Source organism: Hippopotamus amphibius, chromosome 3 (assembly GCF_030028045.1).
Source record: "Hippopotamus amphibius kiboko isolate mHipAmp2 chromosome 3, mHipAmp2.hap2, whole genome shotgun sequence".
Taxonomy (NCBI): Eukaryota; Metazoa; Chordata; class Mammalia; order Artiodactyla; family Hippopotamidae; genus Hippopotamus; species Hippopotamus amphibius.
The window spans coordinates 51,933,597-51,954,131 of record NC_080188.1 but is presented as its reverse complement, the minus strand read 5'-3'; the positions used below and the strand labels follow the sequence as shown (position 1 = coordinate 51,954,131).

The window sequence follows — 20,535 nt, the reverse complement described above, 5'->3', positions numbered from 1 at the left end:
AAATATTTATTTAAAGTATTTTATATTTACATTGACTTTATATGTTATATATGTAGATATAAAAATATATTAAATTAATACCTAAAATCAATAATATATAATCAATATGTAATCAAATGAATATATATATATATTTGTTATGATCCTCATAATAAAACAGGTAAGTGTTATGATTGTCGTTGTTGAACAAGAGCAATGAGAAAACTGAGGTTGCTCAGCTAATAAGTGGCCAATCAGGATTCAAACCTAGGCTGCTTTGGGTCCAGAGCCCACACTGAACCGCTTACTAGATTACTTCTGGTGTCTGTATGTGATCTGGCTGCTCTACTGTCTGCATTAGCCTGGGTGTGGTGCTAGGGAGGAGAGGGCATCTCTTGAGTAAGGCCCAGAAAATGCTTCCACCCAGTGTTGAAAATGGTACCCTGCCCAGGTCCCACATCTGGATTGAGGCTGTCATTCCCCAGCTTCAGGGAGTCTTGCCAGCTGGGGACTCTAGCTCATTCCCTTCCCAGCCATTGCTCTAAGGTGAAGAGAACCATGTTGCCCAAGACCATACTCTTTCTCCAGGTACATCCTTCAGCCAGTGATGGCAGAGCTTCTTGGAGATGAGGCTTTTGTAAAATTAGGTTGCAGCCCAACTCTCCCTCTGCCCAAGTCTGCTTCCTCCCTCCCACATGGGAGTTGGTCCCAAGAACATTCTCCACCAAACTTACTGCTTACAGATTTCTGTCTCAGAGTCTATTTCCTGAGACCAACTAAAGGACGTAAGACATGGGCATGAATAACTGTTATGCAAGGCAGATCTTAAAGAAGACGATGAGAGGTCTCTGGGTTTGGGGAGGAAGGAAAGGCCGTATTTAGTAGGTGGGTTAATGAGCTGCTTTATCAGGAAGGTGGCCCCTGAGCTTGGCCTTGAGGAGTGAATAACACTTTTACATTGAAACTGAGATTAAGAAGTTCAGTCTGTGGGTAGCGAGAGGGAAGTCCCAGTAAGGGGGTCAACAGGGACAGAAGCAAGAGAGGAAGAAAGAGCAGAGTGTTTAGCGAGCAGTGTCGCTGCAAGATGTTTGGAAGGAGATGAGGACCATCGTTCAAAATGTGATTGATGTTGCTCTTAAGCAACTTTGAAGACATTTTAAAACTGGATTTCTAATAATAACTGTGTTTATCTTCACAGATTATATCGCACTTTCAAGGACAATAAGTATGTATACATGCTTCTGGAGGCCTGCTTAGGTGGGGAGCTGTGGAGCATATTGAGAGACAGGTAATGAAAACCAACTATAAACAATACCTTTTGTCTGCTCCTGTCTGGTCTAAAGCATCTGCGTTCATGATCATTTAAAGAGATATGAAGAAGGTCGTTAAGAAACGAGACTAAGAATATATTATCACTTGATAAAAAAGTGGTAATAGTGATATTTTCTGAGCTAATGTTACAATCATATAATAGGCACTCTGTAAAGCAGTCATTGTCATTCTCACGTTAGGGATTAAAGAAGCCCAGGCTTAGAGTGTGAACCATCCATGTCACACAGTTAGTAGGAGGTAGAGGAAGTATAAAACCAGATGCTTATACTGAATCTGAGAGAGATGACGAAAGGGGTGGAGAGTGGTGAAGCCCAGAGTGAAAAGCAGAGTGAGATGTCTGCAAAGATTCGGTTTTCCAGAAGGGGTGATTTCCACACAATCAAAACCACACGTGTTTCCTGAGCTCCACCTGTGTGCAAGGCTCCATAGTAGACCATGTGGGGGGTTTCTAAACAATGTAAACTTTTCTAACCCCCGAAAGTATAGAGTTTTCCTCCAGTGAGTTTAGTTGTTATTTTGGGAGACACTGTAATGTGCAGACTTAAAATTTTAAAACTAAATATGACAAAGAAGTTGGCAACTTGTAACTAAATGCCCAGTAAGTGTTATGGGTGGTGAGCTTGGAGGAGAGGAAGGATAGAAAAATGTGATGGTTAAGGAAGGACTTGAGCTAAACTCTAAAGACAAGTTTGGAGAGGCTGAGAGGAAGGAAACCTGATGTAAGAAACAGCAGGAAAGTTGGGATAGGATTAAGGCTCCTACTTGCTGCTGAGTAAGAGCAGAATTTGAGTGGAAGAGAAGGATAGCAGAAGAGGAGATGGGAAGGTAGCTTTGCATTAAGTTGTAGAAGTAATGCTAGGCCAAACATTTTGAGAACATTCCTGGGCCAGTGTTTCTCAGCCCTGGCTTTACATCACAGTTGCATGGGGGGCTTTTACAAATTTGAAATGCTGGGCCCTAATACCAAAGGCTTTGATTTGGTTTACCTGCAGTGGGGTCCAGCAAATGATTTTTAACTGCCATTCGGACATTTCTAATGGAATTCATGGTCAAGCTTCATGGACCTAGTTAATAAGAGATGTTTGAGCATCTGAGTAGTGTTTCATGTGTTGTGCTAGGGGCATATTATTGGATGGATCCCAATGGGGGAAACCTGGAAGGTTTGAGGAGACTTGTATGATACCTGCAGAAGCATTTGCATCTTCCATCTCTGCTTCCACAGGCAAATTTTTTAGAAAATCTGTGTCTATTTAGAGGTGGGAGTTCCTACTCTAGTGTTAAGCACTTTGCCTAATCCATAAAACAGCGTTGTTAAGTCAGTAGTAAACCCATTTTACAGACCGGGATCTGAGGCTCAGAACAGCCGAATAATTTGTCTAAGGACACAGTAAGTGGAAGAAGCAGGAGTCCAGGCCAGTTTCTCTTGCTCCAAAGCCACAGCCTTCTATTATACCATCTTTTAACTGTGTAATAGAATCACTACCACATTTTAATAATTCAGTATGTAAACCTACACACAGTACTGACACAGGGCAACTGTAATATCACCAAGATGCACTGAATACGAAAGAGTTATGACCCTATTTCTACATGGGTTATTGTTACATTATACAAACAGGAAATGAAAATGATCACTTGAGTCATTTTTAGTAAAGCAATCAATTGCAGAAGTCTGGTTCAAGCTCTCCATTGAAATAGTTGCATTTTCTCCAGAGTTTGCCAGAAATGTCTTTAAAAGGTCTTGTTTTCTTATCTTTCCATTTTCTATGCTCATGTGTGATTGTCAGAAATAATTGTTTGGATGTAGACATTTTAATTTTAGTGAAGTGGTTCTTGTTCGCATCAAGTATCCCCCGAAATTTCTTTATGATCAGCAGTCTAATTCATTGGCAGTATGAAGTACTTTTTTAGTGCTGATGCCATACAAGATGTTTATATTTCATAAATTTACAATAGCATAATTGACACCTGGAATCTACAGCAAGGATGTGTATCTAGAGTATTAAGAGGGAAAATGATTTCATTGCAGAGGCAGCTTTGATGAACCCACCTCCAAGTTCTGCGTTGCTTGTGTGACAGAAGCGTTCGATTACCTGCATCGGCTTGGTATTATCTACAGAGACCTGAAACCAGAAAACTTAATTCTAGATGCTGAAGGCTATCTTAAATTGGTAAGACAAATTCTGTACCTTATAGTATCTTATGAGATATTTCTAAACACAAAGCTGTGTTACAGTTGCAATTCTCTTTTAATTTTGGTACATCTGTCACTTTGAGGGATGTGGCCTTTGAAATCGGCCCACCTAACACAGGGAGTGATGCTACAAGTACATTCTTTTTGGCCTCGGAATTGAAAGTTTCAACGATATTTGTGACTCCTGCTAAGGATTCCCATAATAGAATGCCTTTAAAATTGGATTTTGTTAGCATTTTTGTATAATAATTTCAAGTAGGTTTTAATAACTTCCTGCTACATATGGAGATTGGCTATGAGGAATAAGGAAAGAACATAGTATGGTTTCCGTCCCAAGATAGCCACTGTCTGTAGAGAGAAAAAATACTCATATGAATGTTGGTACTTTAAAAAAATATTTCTAAGTGATTCTAAGGTACAACCAGGGTTGAGAATCAGAACACAAGACAGGTTCCTTGAGGAGAGAGACTTTCCTTGCCATGCGTCTTTGTAATGGATAGCATGCCTAGTGTGAATCCATTTGCATGTCACACGACAGAAAAAAATGCTACCAGTCATGTAAACTGCTGTTGGTGCAAAACTATAAGAGAACGGGGCAGTCATAATTGAGGAGAAATCAGGCATTTTGGATCTCGAGAGGGAAACTCATCCAGTTGGGGTGGGGGGATCCTAGGCTGAATTTTCCCGAGTCCATTTTGTCAGGAGCTCAAGGACATTAAACCGTCTCTGAACTTAACATTTACAAAAATATTAAAAGTTTCTCACATCAAAACTTTTTTATATAGCAATAGTAATAGCTACCATTCAATGTGTAAAGCTACTGTGCTAAATAACCGTTTTGCAGTTAATATATTTAACAACTGATGAGATGGGTTTTATTATCCACATGTTATAGTGTACAATTTAGCCTTAGGAATTAAACTTGCTATGTGCAATTGCTAAGCGATTTCTCTCCACAGTGAAGGAGTAAAGTAAATCCTTTCATGTGAAATCTGGCTAACTTCCAAGAAACATTTTGATCCATTTAAGTTTTATTTTATCCATGAAAGACAGCTTTGAGAACTGGTGAGGTACTAACACAAGGCCTTAATCACTTGTCTTCTTCATAACTCCTTCATTGGCGATGCCTCTTAAAGCTCTTTAGAAAAACCTTTTGGAATGTTCTGGAAGTAAAACCATTATGAAGGATGCAGATTATCCATTGAATTCTTTTTTTTTTTGTTTCTATTCAATTATTATTTTTTTATTGGAGTATAATTGCTTGACAGTGTTGTGTTAGTTTCTCCTGTACAGTGAAGTGAATCAGCTATATGTGTACATATATCCCCTCTCTCTTGGACCTCCCTCCCACCACCCCACATCCCCCCCATCTAGGTCATCACAGAGCACTGAGCTGAGCTCCCTGTGCTATACAGCAGGTTCCCACTAGCTATCTATTTTACACATGGTAGTGTATACATGTCAATCCTATCTCCCAATTCATCCCACCCTCTTCTTCCCTCACTGTGCCCACATGTCCATTCTCTACATCTGCATCTCTATTCCTGCCCTGCAAATAGATTCATCTGTACCATTTTTCTAGATGCCACATATATGCATTAATATATGATATTTGTTTTTCTCTTTCCCTATCTATTTTTAAGAAATCAGGTAGTATATTCAGTATTTATAGGTGTAGAGGTCCATAACCATCTCTTCTATTAGCCATTGTTGTCCATCAGCTAACTCATTTGCCAACCAGCTAAATGAAGAGTAATAACTAAAACCCTTAGAGATTAAAAAGTAAATGTTGAATATTTCCATTTCTAGCTATATATCAAACTAGATATATTGAAATTCTCTTAATACAAAATGTCTCAAGTACTGGAGGAAACATGAAAGGCGGTATTATATGCATGGCTGAGTTTATAAGATAGCATTGGGATCCCCTGAGGCTGAGAACCAAACTTGGGCAGTGGTGAAGGGTGGTACTCAAACACTGAAACTGCTGTCTTGTGGGTACCCAGCAATCCTAGGTGGCCTAGAGGTTTTATTTTAGTTGCTGTACCCTCCGGGAACAGGAGACCAACTTTTGGACCTGGGCAGTGTGGAAAGTTGAATCAGAGAAAATTGTCCAGAGCCAGGAATCATACAGATTGTACTCTCAGAGAAATAGAAAACAGGGGCAAAATCTAATTTCTAAAGGCAGAGTACATGCAAGAAAACATGCTTTTCGCATTATTGGTCTCTTGGTGGAGGAACAAAAGAGTCTAAGAATACTTAGCCACAGGTTGGTCTTCGTGGAGTTTTGGGTGCCCAGTCTTCCAGGATGGAAAACCCCAAGCACAAATTTAAATGAAAATGTTGGTAGCATACCCAAGTTTCCAGGAAGCAATGTATATTCTCTCTGGAAGAATGTTCTCTCAATTCAGGATACAAAGAACTCCCAGAGATAAACTTCCAGGCAATATGAGCTCCCATTAAATAAAATATATATGCGTGAGGTAAAAAGGTGCCAGGAGCATTATTTGGCAGGCACATAAAAGTCTCACATATTGGAGTAATTAGATACAAAATGTAAAATAAATATATCTAAGTCATGTAAAAGTAAGAGGGGACTAACAAATGAGTAAGGAACAGAGACTCTCAAAAATTGGATATACATGGCAACAACAACAACAAAAAGAACATGACTCCCAACTCATACTATGATGAAAAATTAATTCAAGATGGATCATGGCCCTATAAAGTATCCAGAAGTAAGCATAGGGTAATGTCTTCACAACATGGGATAGGCAAAGATTTCCTAGAACACAAATAGTAGTAAGCTTAAAGAGTTTAAGCTATTATAATAAAAAATACCAAAGACTGGGCAGCTTAAACAATTTATTTAGTTCTGGAGGCTGGGAGGTTCAAGGTCAAGGTGCTGGCTGATCTGGTGTCTGGTCAGGGCCAACTTCCTGGCTTATAGGGAGCTGTCTTCCCTCCACATGGGAGAGAGAGAGAGACACACACACACAGACACACACACACAGAGAGGACTCTCTTCTGTCTCTTCTCATAAGTGTACTAATTCCATCATGAGGGCTTCACCCTCATGACCTAATAATCTTCCAAAAGCTTTACCTCCAGATACCATGACATTGAGGATTAGGGTTTCAACATATAAATTTGGGGGGCGGGGGACACAAACATGCAGTGCACAATCATTCAACTTCATCAAAATTAAAACATTCTCATCATCAAAATACATTGTTTAGAAATGAATAGTCATGCTGTAAACTGGTAGAAAATATTTGCAATATATCATTACATGACAAAGGACTTGTATCAGAAATATATAAAGAACTCAATAAAAAAAAGACAAACAATCCAATTTTTAAAAATGATCAAAGATCTTGAAAAATCACTTTACAAGAGAAGACATAGGAATGACCAATAAACAATATCAATAGTCATTAGGAAGTGCAAATAAAAGCCACAAAGATGTACCATTTCACACCCACTAGGATGACTATAATTTAAAAGATTGACAATACCAAGTGTTGGTGAGGAAATTTTCCTAAATTTCTAATGGGAAAGCAAAATTATAAACTGAAGAGTAGTTTGTCAGTTTCTCATGTAGTCAAACACGCACCTATTCTATGACAAGAAATTCCACTCCTAGGTATTTATCCAGAAAAATTGAAATTATGTTTTCAGAAGTTTTGAACAAAAATCTTCATAACAGCTTTTTCCTGAAAGCCCCCAAATCCGAAAGAGCTCAAATACCCATCACCAATTGAATGTATAAACGTATAGTAGTACATTCATCAACAGAACTCTCTTCAATTGTATAAAGCAACGAATTACTAGAGGCAACAACATGAACGAAGTTTAAAAATTATGTTGAGCAAAAAGAAGACAGACACAGAAGACGGTCCCCTTTATGATTACATCTATTGTAGGATAAATGGCAGAAATTAATGCAGTGGTTGCCTCTGAGAGGAGCATTTAACTAGAAAGGGGCATGAGCGAACTTTCTGACATAATGGGAGCGTCTCTCTCTTGACCATGTGGTGGTTGTGGTTACATGAGTAAAATCTGCATCAAAATTCAATGAACTGTACACCAAAAATCTGTGCATTGTATTGCTTATAAATTAGACATCAATTTGAAAAATGTAATCCAAAGGTTAAATAGTAGATGATTCACAGGTAAACAGAAAAATCAGTGAATTGAAAGATAAACTTAATTTACATAGAATGAAACATAGAGGCAGAAAAAGGTGGAAAATAAAAGAAATGAGGAGACTTGGGGAATAGAGTGAGAAGTTCTTAAAATGTTCAATTGGAGTCCAAGATAAAAATACAGAGAATGAGAGAAAAGTATTTAAAGAAATAATGGCTGAGAATCTCCCAGAAATTAAAAAAAAAAAAACCAATCATCGGGTAAAGGAATCCCAACAAATCCAAACTGAAACAAATTGTATTTATTGTAGTTTCTGTCTTTGCATAACAAATCACTCCAAAATTCAATGGCTTAAAACAACAAGAATCCTGGATGATCTCTCACAGTTTCTGCAGGTCAGGAGTTTGGGAGTGGTTCAGCTGGTTGGTTCTGATTCAGGGTCTTTCAGGAAGTGTCTGTCAAGTGTTGGCTAGAGCTGCAGACCCACATTCAAGGTGACTCACTCCTCTGGCTGGAAAACTGGTGCTGGCTGCTAGTTGGGGGTCTTAATTCTTTTCCATGTGAGTCCCTTTCTGGGTTGAACATCCTTATGACATGGTGGCTGGCTTCCCTCAGAATGAGTCATTCAAGAGACCGAGGAATAGCTACACTGCCTTCTAAGACCTACTCTCAGAGTCCCACACCGGCACTTCCACTGTACTCTCTTGGCTACACAGGGCCAGCCCTGATCTGAGAGAGGACACCTCTGAGGCCATCTTGGATGTTGGCTATTGTAGTAGCAAAAGTGCAGAACAAAAGCAAAGAGAAAGTCTTAAAAGCTACCATAGAAAAATGACATTTACATATAAAGGAGTAAAAATTAGGCTTTCAGTTGACATCTCAACAGCAACCATAGAAACCAGAATGCAGTGGAATAATATCTTTAAAATTCAGAGACAAAATAACCGACAAACTTGAATTATAAATCCAGAGAAATTATCTTTTAAGAAGGGTGAAATAAAGATGTTTTTAAACACAGATAAAGAGTGTTAACCACCTACAAAAGGATGTGCTTAAGGGAGACAAAAAATCCCTGATGAAGGGTTTGAGGTGCAGTGGGCAGTGGTGACTATAGAAAAATGGTAAACGTGGTTAAAGCTTTCAAAATTATGGTATAAAGTAATCATTCTCACTCTACTATGTAGTATTAAAAGTGAGAAAATGCTAAATAACTGAACAATAGCAGCATGTAAACTGAAAGTAGGTGTAATTGGAATAAAAGTGGGAGAAGATGTCAATCATTTTAAAAGAAGGCAGCAAAGGAGAACAGGAAACCTAGAAAAAAATCAAGGAGAAAACACAAATTGAAAGTAGAAGAAAATCTAGCATATGTAAATAGACTTAACTCTTCAGATAAAAACCAAACACTGTCAAATAGATTTCAGAAATAAAAATCAGCTATATGAGGTTTACAGGAGACAGACCTAAAACATGAGAATGCAGAAAGGTTGAAATTAAAAGGATAGAAAAGAATGTGTCTGAGAAATATTCAACTAATTGAAATGCAGGTTTCATTATGTTGGTATCAGGGAGGAAGTATTACTAAAGATAGAGAGGGTTACCATATGATGACGAAAGATTCATTGTACGAAGATGATGTAACAATCCTGATCTTTTATTCACGTGCCAAAATGCTTCAAAAATAAGAAGCAGAATTTAACAGAACTAGTCAGGAGAAGTGAACAACTGTTGGAAATTTTAATACATCTCTCGCAGAAATTGAGAGGACATGCAGACCGAAAATTACTAAAACTGTGGAAGATGTGTACAACAAAATTAATAAATTTGATATAATTGGCTTGTAGAATATTCCCAATGTTTAGAGAATACACATTAACAAAATTTGATCATATACTAGGTCATTAAGCAAGTTTCGGCAAATATGAAAAAAAGTAGGAACTGGGCTGGCAGCTGGTATCCTAGCAGCACTGCTTCTGCTAAAGGTTCCTGAGGGGGTCGCAGTAGAAGTGAGGGCAGTGTGGGTGCCTGGTCCAGCACATCGGGAACGCACATCTGGGTGATGGACACTGGGCAGTCCAGACTCGGACATGAATGTCTTTAAGGATGAAAGACTCCTTGAAAGGATGACCTTCATCTCCTTCTTCAAATTTTGATAAGTGGCATTTCCATCTTTCTTTATTATTTATTGGCAATATCAGTGAGAGGTCAGGTATCTAAGGACAAAAATACAGAAAGGCTTTTCTCCCCTCAGCAAAGAGTAATCAGCAAAAGCCTGGAAAAAAGACCTAAGTAGGAGAAAGGTCTGGATTTTTGAAAGTGTCTCTGTAGAGGCCATAGAGTTTTGCTCTTCGGTGATAATTACAGAGGATGATAATTACAAACGTAGTGAGGAATGAAGACTTGATTCTACTCTGCCTCCCCAAGTGATGGCGAGTGCCAGCCTGGTTCGATCCCACATGGAGCCCACCGGTCCAAGCCATCAGCATCAGGAAACATATTAGGTGAAGATTAAGCATCAGCAGATACTACTAGAGGACCATGGATATTCTCACATTATTATCTCTCATCTTCCCATCCAACAATTTCCTAAATTTTTCTTCACTTTCAAGGCCAAGGAAAGCTGATGAAGGCAATTATGGTTATGAGCCCTCCTTCTGGTTATCACGAATGAATCTGGGGTGATATCAAGATGTAAGACAGCATTTAAAGAGTTAAAAAATGAATTTGTTATCAACCCAAGCAGAATTTACATAGTAGCTAGACTTCTTAGGGTTGCACAGGAGAAAACTTGGTTGTAATCCATAAATCTCAGCTGTCACTCATCAATAAATGTTCTATATGATTGTGCTATTAATTTATGTGAGTAATACACCTCATGTGATAACAGAACACCTTAATCTTACTCACATTGAGTAATGTATAAGAAAATACCTTAAATGTTGATATTATCGCTGGTTTCTTTATGAGCTCTCTGCCCGTCTACACTGATAGCCCCTTAATGGCAGAAACTGTGCTATGGTATTTACTGCTGGACTTAGCACACTGCTTAGTATAGAAGAATGAATGAAAGGTCAAAGAGGGGACTTCGTTGGTGGTCCAGTGGTTAAGACTCCATGCCACCAATGCAGGGGGCGTGGGTTCCATACCTGATTGGGGAACTAAGATCCCATATGCCCCGCAGCATAGCCAAAAAATAAATAAGTAAAAAGTAACAAAATAAAATGACTGAATAAACAATTGATTAAAAAAAAAAAAGGACACTGAGGCAGCTTTCTCCTCACTCGCAAAATATTTAGGAACATAAAGGTTTTGTTCAGTGACATCAAAATATGTAAGGAAATCAATAACAAAATTTAAAAACAGGAAGAAATCACTAAAAATATTTTGAATTCATCTCATTGGAATTTTAAGGATATTTCAAAATAACTCAAGGATCAACAAAGAAGAAATTTTCATGAGTATTGTAAAACAAGAGTTGCACAATAGAGAATACTACATATTAACACATGGGTTACAACTAAAATGATAGTGAGAATAATGTTTATAGCTTTTAATGTTTCAACTAGGAAATAAAAAAAGGCTAAATATTAATGAGATAAACCTTCAACTTAAGAATATGGAAAAGGGGGAAAAAACAAGGAAAAGATAGGAAAAAAATAAAGTTAAGAACAAGAATTAATGAAACAGAAAATAAAAGGATACAGAGCCAGGATGTTTTGAAAAGACTAATAAAATTAACAAACTGTGAAAATACTGATCAAAAGAAAAAGAGAAGAGGTACAGATAAACACTATAAGGAGTGAACCTAACTACAGTTATAGTAGAGATTTACATGGATTAAAAAGTATTTGGGCAACTCTACTACTATATATAATACAGTATATAGTGTATTATATACGAGGGTGAATGAAAAATTATCCGCACTCTGGCTGTAGAATTTAATTAAATTTTAGAAAAGGAAAATACATCATTTTTCAACATAATCTCCTTGTTTTTCAATACACTTTGTCCATCAGTCAGCAAGGTTTCATATTCCCTCATTAAAAAATGTTTCAGGCTGAGCTGCGAGCGCACGAATGCACCACTATCTTCGCTTCTTCATCAGAAGTGAATCTTTGTCCTCGTAGGGCTCCTTTCAGGGGACCAAACAGGCGAAAGTCCAATGGTGCAAGATCAGGACTATAGGGAGGATGCTTTAACACCTCAAAACAAAGTAATCCACGACAGACTTAGGTTTCGAAAAATTTGTGTGAGATGGGTACCAAAACAACTCACGGAAGAGAATAAACAGAAGCATTTAGATATCTGCAAACAAAATTTGGACTGATACTCTAAGGAAGGTGAAAGTTTCTTAAAGAGAATCATTACTGGTGATGAGACATAGATTCATCACTACAAGCCTGAGAGTAAATGGCAGAGTATGGAATGGAAACATCCTCAATCACCGACCAAGAAAAAGTTCAAAAGTCAACCATCAGCTGGAAAATTGATGCTTACAGTTTTCTGGGATTCTCAAGAGCCAGTATTGGAACATCATCAGGAAAAAGGTTCAACAGTCAACTGTGTTTGTTACAGTAAGATGCTTATTGTAGAGCTGAAGCCTAAACTTTGAATTAAATGCAGAGGACTGCTATCCAAGGGAGTTGTGATCTTGCATAACAATGTGTGTCTACACACTTCTGCCCACACGGTCGACACTGTGCAAAAACTTCATTTTGAGGCCAGTTGAACCATGTGACACAGTTCTGGCTTGTGAAATGTGAGGTGATGTGCTGTGCACCACTGTCAGACTGGGCTGATGGTGATCTGTGCAGCTGATTTCTATGCAAGTCTTTCTGGCTTGTGGCCAATAAACACAGCCAACTTGAAGTTGGCAGAACCCTAAGATGGACGGATCCTGCATCCCCACTGCTTGGAGGAGGTTTCCCTGCTGCTCCGGAAAACCCATTATGTAAGAAAGAAGTAAATTAATGTAGAGTGTAAGCTTTTATACTTTCTTGGATATGTTTATTGTACTAGCTAGCATTACCCTAACTCAGAAAGATGTGCATAGGTTGAAAAATAGAAAGACTCAATATTCTAAAGGTATCAGTCATTTCCAAAATGATCCTCAGATTTGATCCACTTCCAGTGGTATTCCAGCAGAGCTCTCCATGAAGCTTGGCAAGCTGATTCTAAAGTTTATACAGACTGACCAAGGGCCAAGAATAGCCCAGACATTTCTGAAGGCAAACAAGAACATGGGAGGGAACTTTCTCAGATATCAGAACTAATTATAATGCTGTAGCTCACAACAATTACTAATGGGAGGGTTCAAATTGAAACTACAGTGATTGAATACTTAGAGATGGCAAAAAATAAAAGTTGATGTCACTAAAGGATGACGCGGATGTTGAGTAATAGGAACTCTTAAACACTGCTGCTGGGGAAGGGGTTGGTTAAGTCCTGTATTACATAAGGAAAATTATTTGACAATATGTAGTAAAGTTGAACATACTACATCTTGATCCAGAAATTCTCCCTTCTTACACATGTCCAGTAGACAAGATGGGAAATGATGTTAATAGAAGCTTTTTGGGTGATAACACACTCTTAGATATAAGACAAATTTCCATCAACGGCATACAAAAAATGTATAGCATTTATAGCATGTTCTTTCAACGCTGTATGATGCAGCAATGTAAATGTACTACAATATGGATTAAATTCAAAAATACAATTGAAACAAGTGAAAAAATACGAGTGAAAATAGGCAATCTGCCCAAGAATGGATAGGATTTATCTAAAAATTTTAAAAATGAGAACTATATATCATTTAAGGATATTCGATATGTGGGAAAATTAGAAATGAAGGCAAGCAAATGATAAACACAAAAAGTCAGGGTAATGGTGACCTCTTAAAAATCCACTTACTCATGAATTTACCTATAATGGGAAGGTTCCTTTGGAACCTGGTTTCGGTCTCATCTCAAGTATCCGTGACCTTTCTAGGTGTCATCTTCAACATTGAAATGTAGTCCGTAACTCATAAAGTTGTTGTGGAGATGACACATATACATCTTATTGAAAGGGATGTTAGCGGTTATCACTTCATTCAGATTCTTTCACCAAACACATGTTGAACATCTGCTGTGCTACAAATGCTGTAGGGGGTACAGAATGAATAGGATGTAATGTGTCTCCCCAAGGAGCTAGATTTATTCACACACAACTAAGTGATACTGCCAAAGGGGAGGTCATTGTGGAATAGAAACTGGTAAAGAACTGCATAAGAGAAAGGAATTGGTTCTCTAAATTCAAGGAAAGTGTCAAGGAGGCAGTGGCATGTGAGATGAGCCCCTGACAATTTGATTTTTTTGTTTGCTCTTGTGTATGCAGAGCTCCCCATCATCCTTCGCCCTTTCCACCACAGTGCCCTGAAGAATGGGGTGTTGCCGTGAAGGACTCGTCCGTCCTGTACCTTTGCCTCTGTCACTTGCTCTCGTCTCCAGTGGCAGCCATCCACTGTTGTCCTTTTTGGTGGATGGACCTTAGTATGACAAGGACATGAAATCCTCTTTGGTTATTGGTGGACAGGATAAACAGATTCCATTTTACCCTTGTCTAGACTTGGGCAAAGTAAGTTCCCTAAAAATGCCACATAAATATTTTTTTTGGAATGTTATGTCTCCATGAATCATCTGGCTTAATTAGACTGGTCATTTTGTATTCTTTTTTTATGTGACCAAGGGAACCAATAGCTGACAAATTTACTAACCCAGAGAGAAACTTCTGGGAAAAAGCTAATACTTACTGGATACCAGCTCTAACAAGCCACAATGCTAATTTTTTTTTCTGAATGAACGGATCATTGCTGCAGATATAGAAGCATCTTAAAACCTTCTGGTTTATTAAAATCTTTGGAGACAATGTTTTTAAGCTTTCAGCATACTGTGAGCTGTCTTTCATAATGGGAATTTAATAGAGACAAGGGAAAACATGTGTGCAGCTTCTCTGGAGATTCTTCTTGAAAGCTCATTTCTGCTAGGAAAAAATTTCTTAAAAGGGGAGGTGTTTATTTTCTTGTCTTCTAGAATGAGCCCTTTGAAAGGTTAGTCAGACTACACATCCCCCTTCTCCTAATCCTCCAGTGGCCTCCTAGAAAACAAATCTGAAGCTCTTTCTGTGGTTTCCTGGACCCCTCCACAATCTGCCCTCGCTTCCTGCCTCCTCGCCTCACACATGCTGGCCCAGCCACAGTGGCCTTCTTGCCCATCCTTGATCACCACCACACATGTTCCCGAAGGCCAGGGCCATTGTGCTAGCTCTTTCTCTGTAAGAATCATTCTTGCTCAGATTTTTACAGAGCTCTCATTCTTACTTCATGCACATTTCTGCTCAAGTCTGCTCAAATGCTACCTCCTAAGAGAGGCTTTTCTGATCACCCTATTTAAAGCATAATTCCTGTTGATCTCAGTACCTAACTGCTGTATGTTTCTCCATAGCATATATCACTCTCTGGCAATAGTATGTATGCTATGATAAATTTTTTAATTTTTTAAATTGAAGTATAGTTGATTTACAATGTTGTGTTACTTTCAGGTATACAATAAAGTCATACAGTTATATATATACATATATATAATACACACACACACATATACATTCTTTTTCAGATTCTTTTCCCTTATAGGTTATTACAAAATATTGCATATAGTTCCCTGTGCTACACAGTAGGTCCTTGTTGGTTATATAATATTATATTTTTATGCATGTTCTCCTCTTTCTCTTAAATGTAAGCTCTAAGAAGATTGGGGGCTTTGTATCCTTGTGATTGGTATATAGTGGTTTTCAATAAATATTCATTGAATGAACAAAGGAAAGAACTTACGTTTCTATTGACTAGAAGATAAAGGGTTAAATAAAAGATTGAGGCTTCGTGGTGGTATCCATGCTGGTACAAGACAGAGGTAGTGTAAATTTTTATAGAAAATACACAGAACTTCACATCAGAAGATCTGGGACCTTCTATATTTGCCACATGACTTTCAATAGGTCTGAGTGTCAATTTCCTCCAACTAAATGAATTAAAGTTGGTAAGATCAAAGGAGATAAAGGAAGTGGTAAGGTTTCATAAATCTTAACATCTTATAATTATTGCCACCTCTTTGGGTCAATATGTAAATACAAAAATCAGGTACTCAAATTAGAATTTGTCACTTTCAGAGCTAGGAAAACTCTCCTAAACATCTAATGCACTTCTAGTCATCCTTACAAGGAAAACTTAAGTGCAATTTAAAAAATGAGTTGATAGGCTGTTGTAAAACAATAAAATATAATATTTCCATATAAGCATGCATGCAAACGCAATTATTATCTTTTTAAACTATTTATTTATTTATTTATTGGCTGTATTTGGTCTTCGTAGTTGCTCATAGGCTTTCTCTAGTTGTGGCAAGAGGGGGCTACTCTTTGTTGCGGTGTGTGGGCTTCTCATTGCGGTGGCTTCTCTTGTTGTGGGGCACGGGCCCTAGAGTGTGTGGGCTTCAGTAGTTGTGACATGTGGGCTCAGTAGTTGTGGCTCGCAGGCTTTAGAGTGCAGGCTCAGTAGTTGTGGCACATGGGCTTCATTACTCCACAGCATGTGGGATCTTCCTGGAGCAGGGCTCGAACCTGTGTGCCCTGCATTGGCAGGCGGATTCTTAACCACTGCACTACCAGGGAAGTCCTGCAAATGCAATTATAAGCATTGCTTTCTTGTCTCTTAACTTTCAGTCTTTATAAAATTAGCTAAGATTTTCATATTGGTTCCTTCTCTGAGGAATAAGTAGATATGCTAATCTCAGCTAGTTACAAATTTTAATTTCATAATATTCCCAGCCATCTCTTAGATACAATCTTTGTGAGTCATTCTGTGTAGATAAAAGAAAACAGTAAAAGCCCACTTCAAATTAGTTTGTTTAAATTTCCTGTTTTCTAATAAGGATAACTTTTCTGTTGTGTGATAAATACAAAAAAGGATTACAGGTAAATTTCCAAAAGATTGTTTAATGTAAGACAAATATTTTAATTATTAATATTTGAATAAATAAATGAGGGCTGGATTTTATAGTTCACTGATTCATATTTTTTTAGGTGAGGGCCTATTTTGATACATTAACCTGATTTATTTAATTTTTTTAGCCAAGATTATTGCCATATTATTGAGATAGTCCATGTGTAATGCAACTATTAAAATGTGCATGTTGAAACCCAGGTATAATTTGTGTGTCTGTTTACTTGAGGGAGGTGGAGGGTGGTTTTAGTAAAATAATATCTTTATATTTTGGAGATGAAAAGTACACGCTAAATCACCTCTGTGGAAGGAAACCAGCCATTTGTTTTGCAGGGCAGGACTTCAGTCATATATACTGCCTCGATTTAATGAGCGGGTCTTCTGTTGCTCCAGCTTTCTTTCCTTCCTATCTTTATTCAGTGCACGGAGTTCATTGAATAGAGTCTCAGAGAAGTGGAGGGGCCTACCCTGGAAAGACAGATGAGGGTAGCACCCATTCATCACCCTGGGAGAGTTCCTAATCCTCAGTCAGTGCTGAGCTCAGACATCACCTCTGAATGACATCTTCCCCAACCATCTTCCCCATAATGTTCCAGAAGGCTGTGTCTTTTGGCTCTCTGAGTTTATACTTGCATAGTCTTCTACTGTATCGTGTCTCACATGGCAGTTTATTAATCACATCTGTTTAAATATTCCCAATACTCTGAGCTTCTCCTAGTCAACACTGTATCTGTAGCACAGAGCCTGGCCTATTGTGAGTGCTGACTGTATTTTTCAGAATAAAGAAGTTACTGTAAGTGCTACCCATCACCCACCACCCTGAGAGAGACTGAGGTTGTACAGAGTTTGGCCAAAGTTGAGATGGGATGATCCAGCTTTTACTTTGGACTGCCAACATTTAGAGGGCGCAGACATTGTGCATAAAGGTTTTTAAAGACTGTCCAGAATTTTAAGCCCCTCTTTTTCTCAACAATGTCCCTTTTCCAAACTCTCAATTTTGCTATCATTTTTTCCTTTTGTGATGAAGTTTGAAGGGCACAAGTGTGCCTTCTCCCTTCTCTCTTCTTGCCAGTGAATACCACTCTTGATTTGAAAATTACCTGTCTGCTTGCCCTGAGCTTCACCTTTGTTGTAAGGGTCTCTCCTTGCTAAGCCATCCCTCTTGTCCTCTAGGGGTCGTAAGCACAGAGGTTGTGTGCACAGAACTTTCTCCAGTGTAATGAGATTTACACTTGGCCCTGCAAAATAATAAATGAGAGGGTCAGTGGAGAGTGTGTGTGTGTGTGTGTGTGTGGTGTGAAGGGGAGGGTCGAGGAGTAGAAAGAAGGTTGAAGAAGTTGGAGACAAAGAAGAATGTGAGTTCTATGGTCTGAAAATTTCTCTGATCTTTTCCAGGTTGACTTTGGATTTGCTAAGAAAATAGGATCTGGACAGAAAACGTGGACATTCTGTGGAACTCCAGAGTACGTAGCTCCTGAAGTCATTCTCAACAAAGGACATGACTTCAGTGTGGATTTTTGGTCCCTGGGAATTCTAGTGTATGAGCTCCTAACGGGCAAGTAAGTACCTTCGAGTTGTGTACAGTCTCTTCCTCAGAGAAGTGCAAAAATAACTTACCTATGATAAATAATATATAATTTAAGAATGTAACATTTTGGCAATGTTTTTGATTAAGGATGATGGCTTTTCCTCTTCACATTATGTCATAGATGGCATGCTTGCTAGCTTATAACATGGTAAAAAGATTCAGGAAGGTGCAGGAAAGGAGTACAAAATTGCTCTGGTTTACTTAGAATGGCAAGACCTGTTACTATAGATAATAGATTAAGTGTGTGAAGGTTTTGGGAATCCATCATAAAAATAAGAAAGGGAATTGAAGTTGTGGGCTGTTATTGTTTCCTCATATTTTTTCTTGTAGTTGAGAAAATAGCAATCATAGTTCCATTAAATCCATTGATCAATCAAATTTAGCCATGTTCTTCCATCTTCCCAATAAATCACTAACCAGAAATGCTAAGGGAAGGCAACACTGCTGGATTTAAATTTTAATCCCCTTGTCAACTGCTTTCTAGAGGTGCTAATGGGCAAAGACAAGACACAGCAGGAGTTTTACAAGTTAAAACTGAATTGTCATTCCCGAAGAGATTAAAGGGATGTATTAATGAATCCAGGAAACCAAATATTCAACATGCCTGCACACACACTCACACACACACACGCACTTGTACACGCACTTGTACACACACATGCACACACACATATTACCTCACATTTGTGAAGCTCTTGACAGCTTGCAAAGCACTTATGTGTATATTATCTAATTTTGTTTTCACAAACTCGCATGGAATTTAAAGCATGAATTTTTTTATCTTATTTAAATTTGTATTATGATTATTTTATGATTTAAATCTTATAGATTAGAAACTGGGTCAGACAGCTACTTGCCTAAGATCAGGATTTAATCTCAGGTCTTCTGACTCTAAATGTGACACATTTTTCATTAAACACGTGTGCCTTATGCATATGAGTTTTTGATATAACACATATGAGTTTTTAATATAATTTATGGATGTATACACAGAATTCAGATCAGTTAGTTTTCTTTCCAGTTTTCTACCTCCATTTCTCATTAATTGATTTGGTCATTCTTTTAGGCCTTTACAACCAAATGTTCTCAGTCTTGATTTCAGGGAGGATTTGCATATAAAATGGCATAAGAAATGCTGGAATGAACCCAGTGACGGATTCAAATCTCAATACATATGTTACAAAAGGATAGTTTTGTAGAATCTTCTTGAACTTTTTACACTGCAAATTTCAATGTTGGATTACCCGTCGCTCCGTTCTTTTTCCTGGTCCACATGGAAGATTATTTGATATTATCTGTAATCATTTTCAAATATTCATTGCTTAAGATTTTAAAGGAACAAAGAGAAAAATTTCCAAGTAGTCATTCAGAGATAAAATTGCTTAAGATCTCAGGAGGCAAAGATTTCTATTTCAAGAATTTGTTTCCTCATCCCTGGAAAATTTGTCAGCTGTATTTCTAGGAGACACATGATGGCTCTTGTAGGTAACTGGAGAATATACAGTTCAGTCTTCGTTAGCTGGACTACATTGTCACAAGGAGTAGGAAAATTAAGTGAGGGAATAAGGAAGGGGAAAAAAAAACCCTCAGTAGCTTGGAGTTGCTGAAGTGACCTTGAGCTGTCATGAAGAAGCTGAGAAATTGTTGTTATAAAAGTTTTCAGGGTAGGGTGTGAGAAAAGTTCATTTTAAATGCCCTAAAGTCAGGAGATAAAAGAAAAGAACAAAAAATATATTAGTTGAAGAAATTGTAGCAATGGTTTTTGTTTCCTACCTCATTTCCTTTACAAGTGAAACATAGATTATTGAAAAGTTGGTGCACCGAACTTGTTTCAAGTTTATTAACAAGAATGGGAACTCTAGGTATCCAAAGGTCTCAAGCGTGACCAAGATACAGCAGATTCGTTCATGAAAATCATCTTTAATTTTCAAAAATTAAATGACAGTAGAATAGGTATGTTAAAAGCAGAGTTCATGCATTAACATGTTATCCAAATTCAATGGTTAATTTCCAATGCTTTCTTACTCATCTTAGCAACAGTTGCCTTGAAATACTCTCTTCATGGCTTCTGGGAGCTCCCTTTCTCTCATTTCTCTTCCCATGCTAGAGGTGCCAGCTCAGAGTCCATAGCTGGATCTTCCTTGTCATCCTGATCTCTTCAGTGGTCATTGGGCCACTTCAGTCCTTGACCTCTTTTCTACCTACTCATTCCTTGAGTGATAACATCAAGTCCCATGGCCGTAAATACTGTCCGATGAC

At 38.0% G+C, this 20,535-nt stretch overlaps 1 protein-coding gene across 1 annotated transcript in view; it reads left to right on the top strand.

Moving 5' to 3' along the window:
* The window catches only part of PRKG2 (protein kinase cGMP-dependent 2), a 95,169-nt gene that overhangs the window by 63,228 nt on the left and 11,406 nt on the right, over positions 1-20,535 (top strand). The window contains exons 13-15 of the mRNA XM_057727952.1: positions 1,178-1,267; positions 3,341-3,482; positions 18,084-18,247. Coding sequence (XP_057583935.1) covers positions 1,178-1,267; positions 3,341-3,482; positions 18,084-18,247 — 396 coding nt within the window. The remainder of the gene's footprint in view (positions 1-1,177; positions 1,268-3,340; positions 3,483-18,083; positions 18,248-20,535) is intronic.